The sequence below is a fragment of the Tasmannia lanceolata genome, unplaced genomic scaffold, assembly GCF_043159265.1.
Source record: "Tasmannia lanceolata isolate RefF3 unplaced genomic scaffold, GAP_Taslan_0.1 ptg000013l, whole genome shotgun sequence".
NCBI lineage: Eukaryota > Viridiplantae > Streptophyta > Magnoliopsida > Canellales > Winteraceae > Tasmannia > Tasmannia lanceolata.
In genome coordinates, this window is record NW_027518690.1 from 13563747 (window position 1) to 13579281 (window position 15535).

At 37.0% G+C, this 15535-nt stretch overlaps 1 protein-coding gene across 2 annotated transcripts; it reads left to right on the forward strand.

The window, feature by feature from the left end:
* The first annotated feature begins 7041 nt into the window (after nt 1-7041).
* MAP65-8 (microtubule-associated protein 65-8) lies at nt 7042-15057 on the forward strand. Of its 2 annotated transcripts, none has more exons than XM_077394218.1 (11): nt 7042-7487; nt 7593-7796; nt 8671-8928; nt 9021-9236; nt 10087-10242; nt 10344-10503; nt 10597-10748; nt 10847-10934; nt 11052-11125; nt 14304-14378; nt 14508-15057. In XM_077394218.1, exons 1-11 carry the CDS (start codon nt 7404-7406, stop codon nt 14844-14846), a joined length of 1806 nt encoding a protein of 601 aa, XP_077250333.1. In that variant the 5' UTR covers nt 7042-7403; the 3' UTR covers nt 14847-15057. The 2 variants fall into 2 exon arrangements, with proteins under 2 accessions (XP_077250333.1, XP_077250334.1); XM_077394219.1 differs by having other exon boundaries at nt 7044-7487; nt 8674-8928.
* The last annotated feature ends 478 nt before the right edge of the window (nt 15058-15535 follow it).

Sequence of the window (15535 nt, forward strand, 5' to 3'; positions counted from 1 at the left end):
CTTTTGAAGCACCTCACATGGTGTCTTCGTCTCCTTTTCTCCTCTCTATCTTTGCCTTGTGAGTACAGGGAAAAAAGTTCATTATTTCATTGTCAAGATTGTTTTTAATTTATCCCTGTCGCTTGACTTCCAAGTTTGTGGAGAAGTAATGAGCGCTCTTCCTAGCCAAGTCAAGTCAAAAGGGTGAAAATGGCATCTACTATTTTTTTTTAGGAACAATTACTAATGGGGGACAAACATTAGGCAAAATTACCAACAGGACCCATGCTTTTCAAAAATTATCAACGAGGGACAAAAGAAGTCTTGTCAGTAAAAGCTGGACGAAAATGCCCTTTGGCATTTACAACACGTTTTGACCTTGTTTTTTCCTTCTTCCCTCTTCTTTTACTTTTCCATTATCACCTTTTTGATTTTTTACCCTATTAGTCATCTTCCTCCTTGTTCAGCCACCATTGTTGCTGGCAAATCTTGAAAACTTGAATGTTGAATTTTTACCATCTATCTCTTTGTATTTAGGTTTTTTTTTTTTTAGGGTTTTGCACTATTTTTCATTCTTCTGTTTCTGATTTATCTTGTTTAGGGTTTAAGCGATTTGTATTTTAGGGTGAGTTGTATGGATGGCTTCACTCAATATTTTGGAAGACAAATGGTTGTATAAGAAAAAGTTGATGTAATACATGAATGGATGACTACACATTTTTTTATTTACTTAAATCTTCTTTTTTTGTAATACACAAATTGGGATGTAATACATGAAACACATATAATGAAAATAACATCCATTTCTTTTGTTATTTCTATCATGAACAGAATTGTAATGCCATTAGAAGAGTTGCTATAGGCAGGGGATTTTGTAGCAGAAGGGGTTAGTAACTCTCAAAAGTAGGGTTACCGATTTTTGAATGGGCTTATCAAGTGCTTGAAAATTGGCCGAGGGTTTTCAAGTCTCTAGGATTGGGGTTATCTAGTATAAAAAATGGGGTTACCAATTTCCGAATGGGGTGATCAAGTCCCTGAAAATTGGCCAAGGGTACTAGAGTTTTGGAAGGGGGTTTTTAAGTCTCTGGGATTGGGGTTATCTAGTATCAAAAATGGGGTTACCAATTTCTGAATGGGCTTATCAAGTTCTTGAAAATTGGCGGAGGGTACTGGAGTTTTGGAAGGGGGTTTTCAAGTCTCTGGGATTGGGGTTATCAAGTATCGAAATGGGGTTACCAATTTCCGAATGGGCTTATCAAGTCCCTGAAAATTGGCCGAGGGTACTAGAGTTTTGGAAGGGGGTTTTCAAGTATTTGGGATTGGGATTATCTAGTATCAAAAAGGGGTTACCAATTTATGAATGGGCTTATCAAGTGCCTTAAAATTGCCCAAGGGTACTGGAGTTTTGGAAGGAGGTTTTCAAGTCTCTGGGGTTGGGGTTATCCAGTATCAAAATGGGGTTACCAAATTCCGAATGGGCTTATCAAGTCCCTCATGAACACGTTTTTACTTCCTGTTTTTTTTACTCGTTCATTTTTACGTTTTTTTCTTTCTACCGTACGATTCATCTTCCTCATCCTCCATTGAAAGGGAGAATGAGAAATGCAAAACCCTAAAACAAATGAAAAACAAACCTAGATATTGAGAGAGAGAGATGGGAATGAACTCACGTTTCAAATTTTTGAGTTTTTCCGCCTCCAATGGTGGCTAAATGATGAAGAAGATGACTGGTAAGGTAAAAATACAAAGTTGAAAATGAAAATGTAAAAAAAAAAAGGGAAAGAAGAGAGAAGAGGGAAAAGTGGAAAAGCAAAATGTGTTGCTTAAGAAAAGGGCATCTTCGTCCAACTTTTAATGACAAGACCTCTTTTGTCCCTCTTTGATCATTTCTGAAAAGCATTGGTCGTTGATAATTCCACCTAATTTTTGTCCCCCATTGGTGTTTGATCCTTTTTTTATCTTTCCAAAGCCTGGCTTATTTATTACCGATCTTCCCAAAGCCAAGCCAAGGATGCCTACGGAGGTCGCACTAATTAATTGATGGCGGAAATTAAAACAGCCCATTGGCTTTATTTAACATCCCCATTATCATCCTTGCACCTTTCAAGTCTTTAGAACAGCGGCCCATTGAAGTACTCTTTATGAAACAGCCCTCTGCTTTTGGTATGCACACCCTCTTCATCTTCATCATAAAATTGATATTGACACCCTTCTATCATCTTATGAGAGAGATGTCATTCCCAACTATTGATATTTGAACCCTTCTTTGTGTAGACACTGGCCATTTCTTTTAAAAGGTTTCATATTTCATTTGATGTTTGCCAATAGTTGTTTTCCCTAAGCCGCTTGTTGTCGCTCTCCTACCTATTTTCCTCAGTTTCGTTTCTCCAAACTATTTCAGTTGAGGTGCTTCAGTCAATTGAGGTATATGCCTCAGACCCTTGGGCTGCGTGTCTGAAATAGTAGCTACTCTACTCGGTTGAGGTTCTTCAATCCATTGAGGTGTATGCCTTGGACCCTTGGAGTGCGTGCATGAGAGAGCTTTCTTGCCCATTGGGCTCATTCTCGCCAATTTTGGCATTAGTCCATGGTGACCCATTTTATGTAGACCCCCATCGAGGCCTTGAGTCTCATTTAGCCCATTGTGGCTTCCTTTCGGCAACCGGCAATGACGTACATGTGGCAAGAAGCATCAATCAGCGTTAATGGACCTTCTTCATCAACTTGGTGTGCATTACACTAGAAGATTCGGCAATATTCCGCTTGAATATGTTAGGGGTGTTTTTATTGTAATTGTTTGGGGATTTTTATTATAATCAATTTGGGAATTTTCATTATATGCAAACGTATATAGATTTTCAATCAATATACATTTCAGGGGGCATGTTGAGATTTGTCAATCTGACTGTTTATGATCTTGGTGGAAGTTTGGTTTAGATTAGGATGTGGTAGATTAGGGAAGTTAGGATGATCTTCTTATCTTTATCGCTTTCATGTTTATCTCTTTATCTGTAAGTGCTTATTTAAGCACCCTTTACCGATTAATGAAAGATATCACAGACTAGTTAAATCTGAAACTTTACACCCAGATCCTTCATTGTTTAGATTGGTAAGCTAGGGGTTCGGCAGAGACTCCTACCGGTTTGTCCTGATAAAGAAAAAGATGATACAATAATAGGCACAAAACCATCCCTAACTCGGAACATGCGAGAGAGGGAGAGCCAAGGCTCGGCACATATGAGCGACAAACACTAAGCCTACGAGATCTAAATGCTCAATACTTGTGAATTACATAATCAGCTAAATTGGCAGGGGTATGTTGGGCTCTTTTGTGTGCGTCTTGGCCAATTTTTCTTGTGAACTTCCTGTCATGAATCATTTGATTCCTCAAGTTCTAGATTCTCTTCATCCCAACTATCATCTTGCTCGACTAGGATCAGATGGACTAGATTACATTCATCCGCCCATGATACTTCTCTTTTTTGAGATTCTTTGAGACCTCTTGTGTTTGTTTGATCGTCTTCCTTTTCTGAGGAAACATCCTTCATATTTAAGTGTTAAGAAATATATATGATAGATGAGCAGATACCGGCTTTATCACTGCCAGTGAGGATGATAACATCTACATATAAGAGTAATAAGTGTAGTAAGTGGCATCAAGAGGAGGTGAACCGCACAAATAAAGAAGTGGCGGAAGGACAAAATCGAAAGCCATGCTCAAGAAGTACATAGCTGGTACGAGGAGCCTGCTTGAGACCATATATGACTTTTCGGAGGAGACGTACATTGTGAGGAACTGAGGATGACCCCTTCTAAAATATATTTTAAAGAACGGCCACCTCGGACCACCTCGGATGAATTAAATGAATACGACAAACCCTGCTACCAGCTGGCTCTTCTCTCATTTAAAAGTGAGCAAATTTCTTTCTTCAAAATTGCCTAGCAAGTCCCTTGTAAAACACTTTTTAAAACATGTCACACGAATAAAACCTATTTCAGGAAATACATTTCAAGGTTTTAAGTTTTTAGTGAGTTTGAAGCATTCAAACCTACATGGTGGTCCGAGGACTACTTGGCTTTTGTAACACGTAGAAGAAAGATAGATCTGGCAAACTTTCATATGTTATCTTTCTACATGGTTTCAACAACCGTCTGTTAACAGTATGATGGTGTCTTTCTACTGCAGATTTCTTGTGGTGTGATGTTCATAATGCAAGGAAATGATGCTTCTACAGGGCAAAGTTGTTAGAAACGTTTCCTAAGGTGGACCACGTTTGCCTCTCTTAATTAATGTGGTTTAGAGTTTTCTAAATGGGTTTAAGGCTACTTAAAGTTAATCTCTAATTAGAGGTCCATAGATTAAAAGGAGGTAGTGCATGGGAGACCTAACCCTAATCTCATATTATAAATAAAGAGTGGTTGTTTAATGGGAACAAGATAAAAACATATGTTACTACTCTCTGCGGCACCTGTAGTTTCTGATCTTTTTCCATAGCCCGGCCAAGTATAAAATGGGTAGCACAATTTCAAGATTTTTTCAAGATTTTTCTAATTATTCAGAGAATTTTGTAACTGAGGCCCTGTTTGGATTGCAAGAAAAACATTTTCTTGGGAAAACTTTTTCTTGCCACAATTTAGATGGAAAATGATATGATTATAGTCAATTTAAGGGACACTATCTCAAATTCAAGGTCCCTCCAAGTAAAAATATAAGTTATAGGGTTGGTTCAAGTGATTTTTTTTCATGTGAAAAAAATGTAGGAACTTTTAGAAGTGTTTTTTCTTTCCAAACTTTTCCAGAAAATTCCTACAATCCAAACACGGCCAAGCCACACCCCACTGGACATTCTTCACATATAGTATACTGAAAATTGGTGTACATTCCACCACCCACAATTAGACCTCCCTAGTAGGTGGTGAGTCCTACTCATCATTTCAATCAACCATCCATAACTAGCACATACACCGAACTTTCGGTGCATATGCCACACACCAATATTTCCATCACTTTCACTTTTCTACATTTCCAACCCCTTATGACAGCACTAGTTATATCTTTCCTTTCCTAATGTTTTGGTCTTTGACACTCTAAGTATCTCCCATTAGGTTCCTTTTCATCCTTTTCTTCTTCTTCTTTAGCATGTTTTCAGTCCAGCTAAACTCATCCCCAAAGAGACCACATGAAAAAGATAGCTCACTTCTAAGAAATGGTATTCTAAAGGTGAATAAGGTGGTGTGTTAGGTTCAAGATTAAGACAGTGATTATCTCTAGTTTTACTGAGATTAATATATAATGTAATATCTACTCCTATATATTTGCACCCAAAAAAAATAAAAACAATATCATCCTATATATAGCAATTTTAAATTTTTAAAAAAAATACCAAGAATGCCCATGCGCTGATGCGCGGTCGATCACATGCGGTATTTGCACAAGTTAAAAGCACGCATCAGCGCTAATCCTCGCTATCAATGGAACAAAATCCACTGCCATTGGATGATCCTAAGCTTTTAATTTGTAGATGTTTTCTTGATGGATACAGAGTTGCTGCTTTTAAAATTTTCTCATCATCAATTTAGTGGCCACAAATTGGATGGATAGAATCATTCAATTCGGGCCCATCGATAGAAAGGACAGTGAAATAAATGGTTAGGGTCATAGTTTTTAATACTTCTTTTTAAAAAAATTTACAAAAAAATAACTCTAGTTTTTAAGAAAACATTTTAAACATATTAAATTTGTTTTTTTATCAGCTTTCCAATTTACCCTTAGGGCCCGTTTGGATGCCATGAAGATTTTGATTTGGATTTCTCACATTTGCAGCCTTTTTGCGTTTTAATTTGGATGGGATCAAATTCTTGGATTTCTAATTCAGCACCTGACAGTGAAAAAAAATCAGATTTCTAAATTTGCTGTGGAAATTAGAAATTAGAAATCGATAGATCTGGCAGTTTCCTTCACCCTCGTTGCTCCTCAACCTCTCCCCTCCACTACAAAGTACCCCCTTCCCTCTCTGTCTCCCTCTACATGAGCTGCTGGATCTATTCAATTTATATTGAAAACTCAATTCCAAATCCAAATAGAAAATGGGAGGTATCCAAATGGGCCCTTATTATATTTTGTAAGTGACAATTTTACACGTATTAAATGTGTTTTTCATGTTTTTATTTATTTGACTGTTTTTTACTATGGTTTCTGGAGCCAATACTGTATTAAACTCAATTTTTCCGGTGCCGTTTTTTTGGTGCATCACATTTTGCTAACTATGGTTCCGATCAGTGAGCAAGTGACCCTCACTTGTACTTTTGTAGGCAAATATTTTCTTTTTAAAAAAGCATGCAAATCTGTCGTAGAAGAATCCCCAAAACTCATGTATATAATACATTGTTGTATTAACTAGTAGATATCAGATGAACTGATTTTGATTATGTATAGATAGTAAGGATGGTATATGGTGTCCCGGGCCCGCAACTACCACTAAATAACACTATTAACCTATAAACTAATTAGATCATGAATATTAATCCAAAAAAATATAGAGAATTTCGCTTGAAGGTTCGCCCAAAAGCAATCCTAGAAAGACAAGATCCATTAAATTGATCTAAACCAAACACATGGCGAATGTATATAGTGATCAAGACCGTTCAAAATGTGGGTCTACTATGTATGTCCATAAGCCAAAAAACCGAACTTATCAAGCCATCCAACCCGTCTAAAGTAGAGAAGCATGGGCCCATCCACAGATGGGTCACATTCTGTAACAATAAGAATCACTTACACACGCGCTTGTGTACACTTATACAAGGCTTTTTAGTAATTAAAATGTATTAAGATCTAAGCTTCTCTTTTCTTTACTTTAGAGTCAAGATCCTTTTTCCATGTTCATTTACAACATTATAGAGAAATGATGATAACGACACTTCTCTCTTGCACCTTTTTAATTAGCTTTTGTTAGCTTACAATTCCAAAAAGCAATTATCTGCCAACCAAATAAGTGTTTGAAAAGTTAGGAGTCCCAATAACAAAAAAGGGAGTAGAGATAAAATTTCCACTAATAAATTATGCAGCCAATCATCCAAAAGAGAATAATTTTCTCATTTTTATTCAAATTAAAAAGTAACAGGAGGGAGAAGGAGACTAAAGGAAAGAAGGGCTGATCCTTGTTACCAAAGCTTTAGATTGGTTCAGCAGGAAGCATCACCTACCCATTGTCAGTCTTATGTTTTAAGCAAAACCCACATCCTTTAGCTCCCACTATCCATCCATACCTTGTGCTAATCTGTCACTTCCTCTCACCATCCTTTAATATTTTCATTGAAGGTAAATGGTCCTCTCTAAGAGACTGATACTCTCAGCTCTTAGAAATTAGAAACTCTGCGACTGAATCATCACCATTTCCACAAGATCATTGCATATTCACCCAATGGGGTCTTTCGAGATGCCGCTAAAAATGCGCACCTTGGCATTGCTCGAGTCTTCCTGTGGTTACCTGCTTCAAGAACTAAAGGTGAGTTCTGTTTTTCTTTCTGTAATTCTTGTTAGAATTTTGATTTTATAGTCTTGGATGAATGTTGGGTGTTAAAAACTTGATTGATTGTTTTTCTTGAAACAGCTGATTTGGGATGAAGTGGGGCAAGATCAGATTGAAAGAGAGAAGATTCTCCTTGACCTGGAACAGGAATGTCTGGATGTTTATAGGAGAAAAGTTGATAGTGCAAACATCTCTAGAGCTCGCTTGCATCAGACGCTAGCCGATTCAGAAGCTGAATTCACCCATCTCCTTGTGTCACTCGGAGAACGATCTTTCCCATGCCGGGTAAGCTAATACATGCATACATACATATATACATACATACATACATATAATGGAATAGATTCCTCTATTAAATTTCATTAATAAAAATGAGGATTACAAGTGCACTTCAGAGGGGAGTGAGTACGCCCCCAAAGAAAGAGTTACTAGAAGCACCTAATTTAGCTAGGCGATCCACCAAATCATTGGCACTTCTAGGAAATTGATATTAGCACAACCATGTTTTAATAATTGCACAAATACATCTTATATTTTCTTTTTTAATTGGCTTTTGAGAGTTTTTTGTGAACTGAAATAACCTTTGACAGCTCTATAAGTGCTAAAAGATAAGATTAGTGAAAATATCAAAACATGGTTGTGCTGATATCATCTCTCTCTTTATATATACAAATGTATAGAGAGAACGGTTCCTACACATGTGTAGATAAGTTATCTACACACTAGCTTAAAATACAGTGGGGGCCACATTATTTGGGTGATCCAAACCATTCATTTTTAAGGCCCTCTCATAGATAGGGTGTCCACAAAAAATCAGATCCATAGGATCATCCTAACCATTCGAACTTTGGAGGCAAAAAATGAATTAATTTGTGAAGGTTTAAAGACATCCATTTTACCTCCACAAATCGTAGGGTTGGGATGATCCTATGGATCTGATTTTTTGTAGACACCCTATCTATGTGAGGGCCTTTAAAATGGATGGCTTGGATCACCCAAACAATGTGGGCCCCCACTGTATTTTAAGCTAGTGTGTAGAGAACTATGTAGAGAGTTCTCTACACCCTAGCTTAAAATACAGTGGGGGCCACATTGTTATGGTTGATCTCAATTTATAGTCCTTTTCAGATTATTTTCTAAGTATTTTTCTTTAAAACAGCAGGAAAAAATGTCAGGAACACTGAAGGAGCAGCTTGATTCAATCACTCCAGCACTCCGGGAAATGCAGCTACGGAAAGAAGAGAGGGTAAACCAGTTCCGTGAGGTTCAAATGCAAATTCAGAGGACTTCTGCAGAAATAGAAGGCCATTTAGAGCATGAAATTTCTCCAATGGATGTTGCCGTGAATGAGAATGATCTCTCCCTGAAGAAGCTCGGCGAGTACCGAATTGAACTTCAACGGCTTCACAAAGAGAAGGTAATTGAGCAGAAAACTTGAGTTTGGATTATGTGTCTTGAGCTTGTTAGAAATTAATGTGTAATTTTCTTTCTTTTTTTTACTCTCGAAAGAGTGACAGGCTCCTGAAGGTGGATGAGTATATAAATGCTGTGCATAACCTTTCTGCAACTTTGGGGATGGATTCTTCTGATATCATAACGAAAGTTCATCCTAGTTTGGAAGGTTCATGTGGGAAGCAATCAAAGAACATAAGTGACGCAATTTTGGCTAGACTTGACAGTACTGTGAAGTCCCTGAAGGAAGAGAAGCAAAGGCGGCTCGAGAAGGTAGTGATTACCTGCATTTTTTCCGGGTTAAATTGCTTCGTACCAATAGTTGTGATCTTAAGCTGCATGAGAAACAAGACAGGAAACTTCCATAATCAATTGAGAATAGTTTGATCATTATAAAGATCAAGGGCACAATGCACCCACATGTTCACAGTATAAGCTTATGGTTTATTGCTGCATTCTCTACAACTCTGTTCTTATTATATGCCATCTCCACAGCATAAGAAATATAGAAACAACTGAAAATCTATTTACTAATGTTATATCCTCCCTCGAAATTTTTCATGAAATTTTTCTAAAGGATTCATTTAGCCGACCGCAACTAGTTTGGGACAAAGGCTTTGTTGAGTTGAGTATCTCCTCCCTCAAAAAGAATGGTAGCTAAAACATTTATGGCCTGATTTGAAGTAATAATTTCACAATTCACACGCAAAATATAATATATTGCAAAAGGAAACAAACTTTCTGTATGAGATAAATTTTTGTAACACATGCAGAATAAGTTCATTTATACTGCATCTTTTCATGTGATATGCTATGTTGGCATGTATAAAATAAAAAGAACATATCAAAGAATTTAATTCATTCGATAAAAAGAAATTAATTCATGAGAGATACGTGGAAGAGATTCAAGACCACTGGATGTCAGAATAGAGAATTTGCACTGTGGCAGGAAAGTTATCGGTGGTGAATAAGTTCAGTTCTTCATCAGGTATTCCACATAGTTGCTAAAAATTAAAAAAGAGCAAAATTCCTAGCGGCAATCACATGCCTAAACCGCTAATGCTTCTCCATATTCCATAAATTAATCTATACTATGCATTATTGTCTCCAATTTTTTTTGCAGCTTCACAAACTCGGGAAGACCCTGACAAACTTGTGGAGTCTCATGGATACATCCATCGAAGACCAGAAATTATTTGCTCATGTAACTGACTTTATATCGGTCTCAGCAGAAGCCATATCAAAGCCCGGAAGCCTTACCCTTGATATAATCCACCAGGTTGAGAGCTTATGATCAATTTATTAACGATGACCGGATTTGAATACTTACATGTATCAAAAATTCATTGATGCTTGTTTTGAATTTTGAAATCTTTCTAGGCTGAAGCTGAAGTTGAGAGATTGGATCAACTAAAAGCAAGCAAAATGAAGGAGCTTTTCCTTAAGAAACAGATGGAACTGGAGGAGATATGCAAGAAAATGCATATGGAGATACCTTCACAGTCAGAGATGAATAATATAATGAATCTAATAAATTGTGGTGAGCTCTCTGATTTATCTGTTTCTAAGGTCATAGTCCGATACTATATTAACAGATTAGATTATTCCGTGTACTGACATACACATGTTGAAGGGGAGATTGACCATGCTGATCTCCTCACAAGTATGGATGAACAGATATTGAAAGCAAAAGAAGAAGCTTCTAGCAGGAAGGATATAATGGAGAAGGTGGAAAAATGGATGGTGTCATGTGATGAAGAGCGCTGGTTGGAAGAATACAGCAGGGTCATTTTCTGATGATCGATTAATCCACATAATTGTATCCTTTCGTTTCCTAACATTTAACGTCATTTAGATTCTGTGTTCTTCTATGCTTTTTTCAGGATGAAAATCGGTACTTGGTTAGCAGAGGTGCTCACAAGAATCTAAAACGTGCAGAACGTGCTAGAGTAAGGGTCAGCAAAATCCCAGGCAAGCAATTCAAAGATAGATTGCAAATTGTGAATGATGATAAAAAGTAACTGACTATAAATATGTTTTTTTTTAATGAATGGTAACTGACTATAAATATGTGTGATATGCATGCAGCTTTGGTGTCATCACTGATGGCAAAGACGCAGAATTGGGAAGAGGAAAGGAAGAAACTGTTCTTGTATGATGAGGTGAGGCATTCTAATGTTTTAGTGCATCGCCTTCCTGAGGAAATTATACTGTTGTTCCCTTTGTTAGTCTCCTGATGTATGATGTGTTAAGGTTACAAAAAATATAGTGCATGTAACCTATGATTTGTGGACACGACACGAGTGTCAAGTGTCGACACAGACACACCGAGTGTCGGACACGGCAAACCCCCAAACTTTAGAAATGGGGACACGGCTAAAATAGAAAGTATATGTAATCATGATTTGTGGATCTGGATTCGTGTGTCCAGTTTCGACATGGATACTAGTTGTCGAAATGAGGTAAACACAATATTCAATAAAAAAACAGAATGTCACAGTTGACACGGTACAAAAACATGTCCACACACCCACATTAAGTCTAACACTTCCAGCAATACAAGTAAAAGTGTCCAAAGAAGTGTCGACACGTGTGGACACGGCAGGACACGTGAGTCGGCAATAAATTCGAAGTGTCGGCCAAATCATAGCATTTAACAAATTTGGATGTCCATTTCCTACACATCATGTTTTTATAGGTGAGCGCATGGGTTTGATAATCGTGATTTATTCATCTTGTGAGCCAGAACAAGAACATCCCACCTGTATAGTCCCACATCAGATAGAGATATCACGTGTTTGATCCACATATATCAAATGATGAAATAGCTTGGAAAATTGCAGAATGCCCATTTTCTATTGAAGGACTAGAATCGTCTTCTTGTTGTCAGACTGCAAATTAGGGATGGTGTAGGATTCATAGAGAAAGTCCCAAGTCAATCATTAACTTATGTAAAATTGCTCAAACGTGAGGCTAAATTAGGAACTCACACTTCATTTTTTTTATAAAAAGGATCTCACTCTTTCTAAAAAATAACTTAGATCTAACCCCTCAATGTGCCTCAAAATGTAAATCATATTGATCCAAATTGAGATCGATTTGATCAGACCAATGGGTTTGAAGATCAACTCAATGTAGAAATCGGATGCTTGATGTTGAATAAATCCATCCTTCAAATCTCAGATCAGATCCTTTCAGATTGATCCTCTTAATGATAATAGTAAGACCCTAGCATCCCTAGTAACTTTAAAATTTGAAATCAAAGATTACATTGAAATTCACAACCCTCTACGATAGAGATTAATTAATCTGGCCATGAGATCTATAGAATTCCAAAACCCTTAATTAGTCACCTTGACACTCTTAGTAGAACACTTGAATAAAATCAACAACCCAACTGGGAAAAATCACATGAATTGGAGCTCTAAAAATTCAGTCAGAAGAGAAGAGATAATAATAGAATTATGTCTTGAGAAGATGAAGTAAGAAAGATAACCCAAAGCATCACACTTCTAGACAGAAGGCCTCACACCAATGAGAAATCAAGACTTCACATCAAGATCTATAAGAGAAGAAAACTTCTTCAGAAGCAAGAGAGCTCTTTGTATTTCATCCATAAGATGTCTAAACGAATAGCTTAAAGCCTACATATATAAAGAAAACAGAAGGGTTCTAGAAAATTCCAAAACCCTTGCCCAATAAACCCAAAAGACAAGTTTTCCCTCACTAGTGATATCCCTCTTTCTTGTTCACTAGCCTCTAATCCTCTTCATTTAGATTATTTTGCTTACCTGCATGCATTGATATCTACCTTTTGTCTCCTCATCCTCTCTTCCTTCTCCTTTTTCAACTGGTAACCATAGGCTATCCCAGGCAAATCATCTACATTGCTCATTTGCTCGTAGACGAGGAATATGAAACATCTTGATTGTTCATGAGTACCAACTGAAGGAGATGGTAAAGGTGTCAATGGGAGAAACCCCGGACATTGCAGCATATAATGCAAAAGATCAATTACATTCCTAATATCAGCTCAACGCGACAAGTCAAGTTTTTCTAGTTATTATATTTCTATTAGTGATCTTTCGAAAAACTTGCATGATTCATACGCATATAACACCCAAATAATTTCAACTTTGAATGGAATTTCAGAATTGTAAAAAGCGGACTCTCTCCATTCATGAGTCCTCTCTTCCTATTTCACAGTGGTGCCACTTCTATCACGTCTCATTTTGGTTCCAAAGTTCGCAAGCAAACATAACTATTACTTTGTTTTTTCTCCCATCCTTGTGATGGATCTACAAACGAGGAGGCTTCCCAAGATATTTCAGGTATGGAAATATCTATATGCTATTTATTTCAATTGATTTGTTGTTGGACAGTTCTAATTCCACAGTAGGACCCTCTTCTGTTACAACATAACTATTATTTTGTTTTTGCTCCCGTCTTAGTGAAGGATCTACGAACAAGGACGCTCAGCTACATATTTCTGGCATGGAAATCTGCTAACAGTAGTGTTTTTTATAGTTTACCGTCAAATTATTATATTTTATCTTCATGTCATTATGATCCCAAACCTAGCCCTCCCCAGACCCCGCAATGATGGGAGCCTTGTGCACTGGGCCGCCCTATGATCCTAAACCTCTAGACTATCATGGTTAGCTTTGGAAACATAACATATAATTTTGTGTCAAGTCATTAATATTTCAATCTAATTTAGATTGCAATCGCTGGCATGCTTGAGATTGTATTAAACAATTCAATAGTGATATAGGAAATCCACGGGGATTCCACAATTAACAAGAAAGAACCCATCAAAAATAGTCTTTCATAAATAAACCAAGAGAGGCCCATACATGCTCTCCTTGGAGTTTTTTTCTTTTGTTTTTTATCTTGACTGAAAGCCAAAAGAGAAGAACACCTGATCTACAACACTGACAGTACAATAAATTTTAATGTGTTGCAATTATACGATGCCTTATTCCAGGGAAGCGTTTTATCATGGAATATTCATTGGTTTTCTGGGGCCATCAGTGTTAATGTTCTGTAAGTGTGTTTTCTTGTTTCTTCTCATGGAAGGGTCTGTGGATTACATGGAGAGAATACTGTTGCAACTGCATTCTAAATCTTATTTCGTAATATATTAATAAACAAAGCCTGGAAGCTAATTGCATCACACTATGGAGTGAATATCCTAAGTTGAGAACCACAAAGTTTTCTGTTCCATTTTTATTGATGTGGGAACCATTTAAATATTTCCTACATCTTTCTTACAATTATGGATGACTTCTCTGCTAAACCATATTTATTCTTACAATGGGATTGATTCTTGGTGTGTAGGTACCACTCTTGGCAATGTTGAAAGAGTACAATTTGTCAAGACATGAAAAGGAAGAGGAGAAGCAAAGGCAACGAGTATGTAATGTTTGAAAATGACAAAAGAAGAGTATAGTTTGATGTAAATTGAAGAACAGACATAATAATTATATCATCGAGTCATATTTCTAACAGTGTAAACATAATTACCTTCGTTTGCTTCTACAGGAAAAGAAGAGAGTGCAAGGTCAGGTGGTAGCTGAACAAGAGAATCTGTTTGGGTCAAGGCCAACAACAAGCAATCGCCGTCTTTCCAACAGAAGCATAAATGGGGGTTTTGGCAGTGCTACCCCTTTGAACAGGAGGCTGTCGATGGGGATCCAACAACTAGGTTTACACAGCATCAACTCTGCTTCACAAGGTATATCGTTCATTAAGGAAGGTAAGAAGGCACAAGGACAAACAAGGGCTGCACAGTACAATTATGTGTCTTGCCTTAGAGAGGATACGGCTTCACATGTCTCCGCAACAATTTCAAGCCCATCATCCCCTTCATTTTTCAATTAGAAATGTGATGTTCTATGGAAAACTCAACTTTTTTATCTTCCTTTGTCACAAAATTCATAGATTAGGGACATAAAGATTGTTGTTTGGGAATTTATGGCAGAGAAAGATTGTGTCAGCTTGACAGTTTCAATGTAATTACATTTGTAACAAAGGCCCTGTTGAGTGCCTTACGAAATTTCTGATTGTGAAGGAGAATAAAATCATTTGCTAACTACTGTACATGTCGAATTTATCAGAAACTGACAACAATTAATTTATTATTTGGAGAGCAAATTTTACCAGATTCAATCCATATTCAATCTTTCTCAGACAACGGGTATGTTAGATTCCATTTTGCTTGTGCCATGCCTCTCAAGTCATGATACAGAACCAGTCAATCCCAAATTAGAAAACCTATTAGTTTTGGTGAAACCATACTCAACACTTAAGCACTAGGAACTCTCAGTGTACAAATGGTAATGGCATGCTATTTCTTTAACCGTCCACTAAACTGCATGGGTGTTGCTTTGTGTATGTGTGCATGTTTGTACAAGTGCACATATGCAGATGAGAATTCATCAAAGTTAACTTTGGGAAAAACACAACTCGACATAAAAACATAACCCTCACGAGGAGATCAAGATAAATTTTCCTTCCATCATAGTAAAAAAATAAGGAGCTAAAAAGTAAGAAATAAAAACAAAATGCTC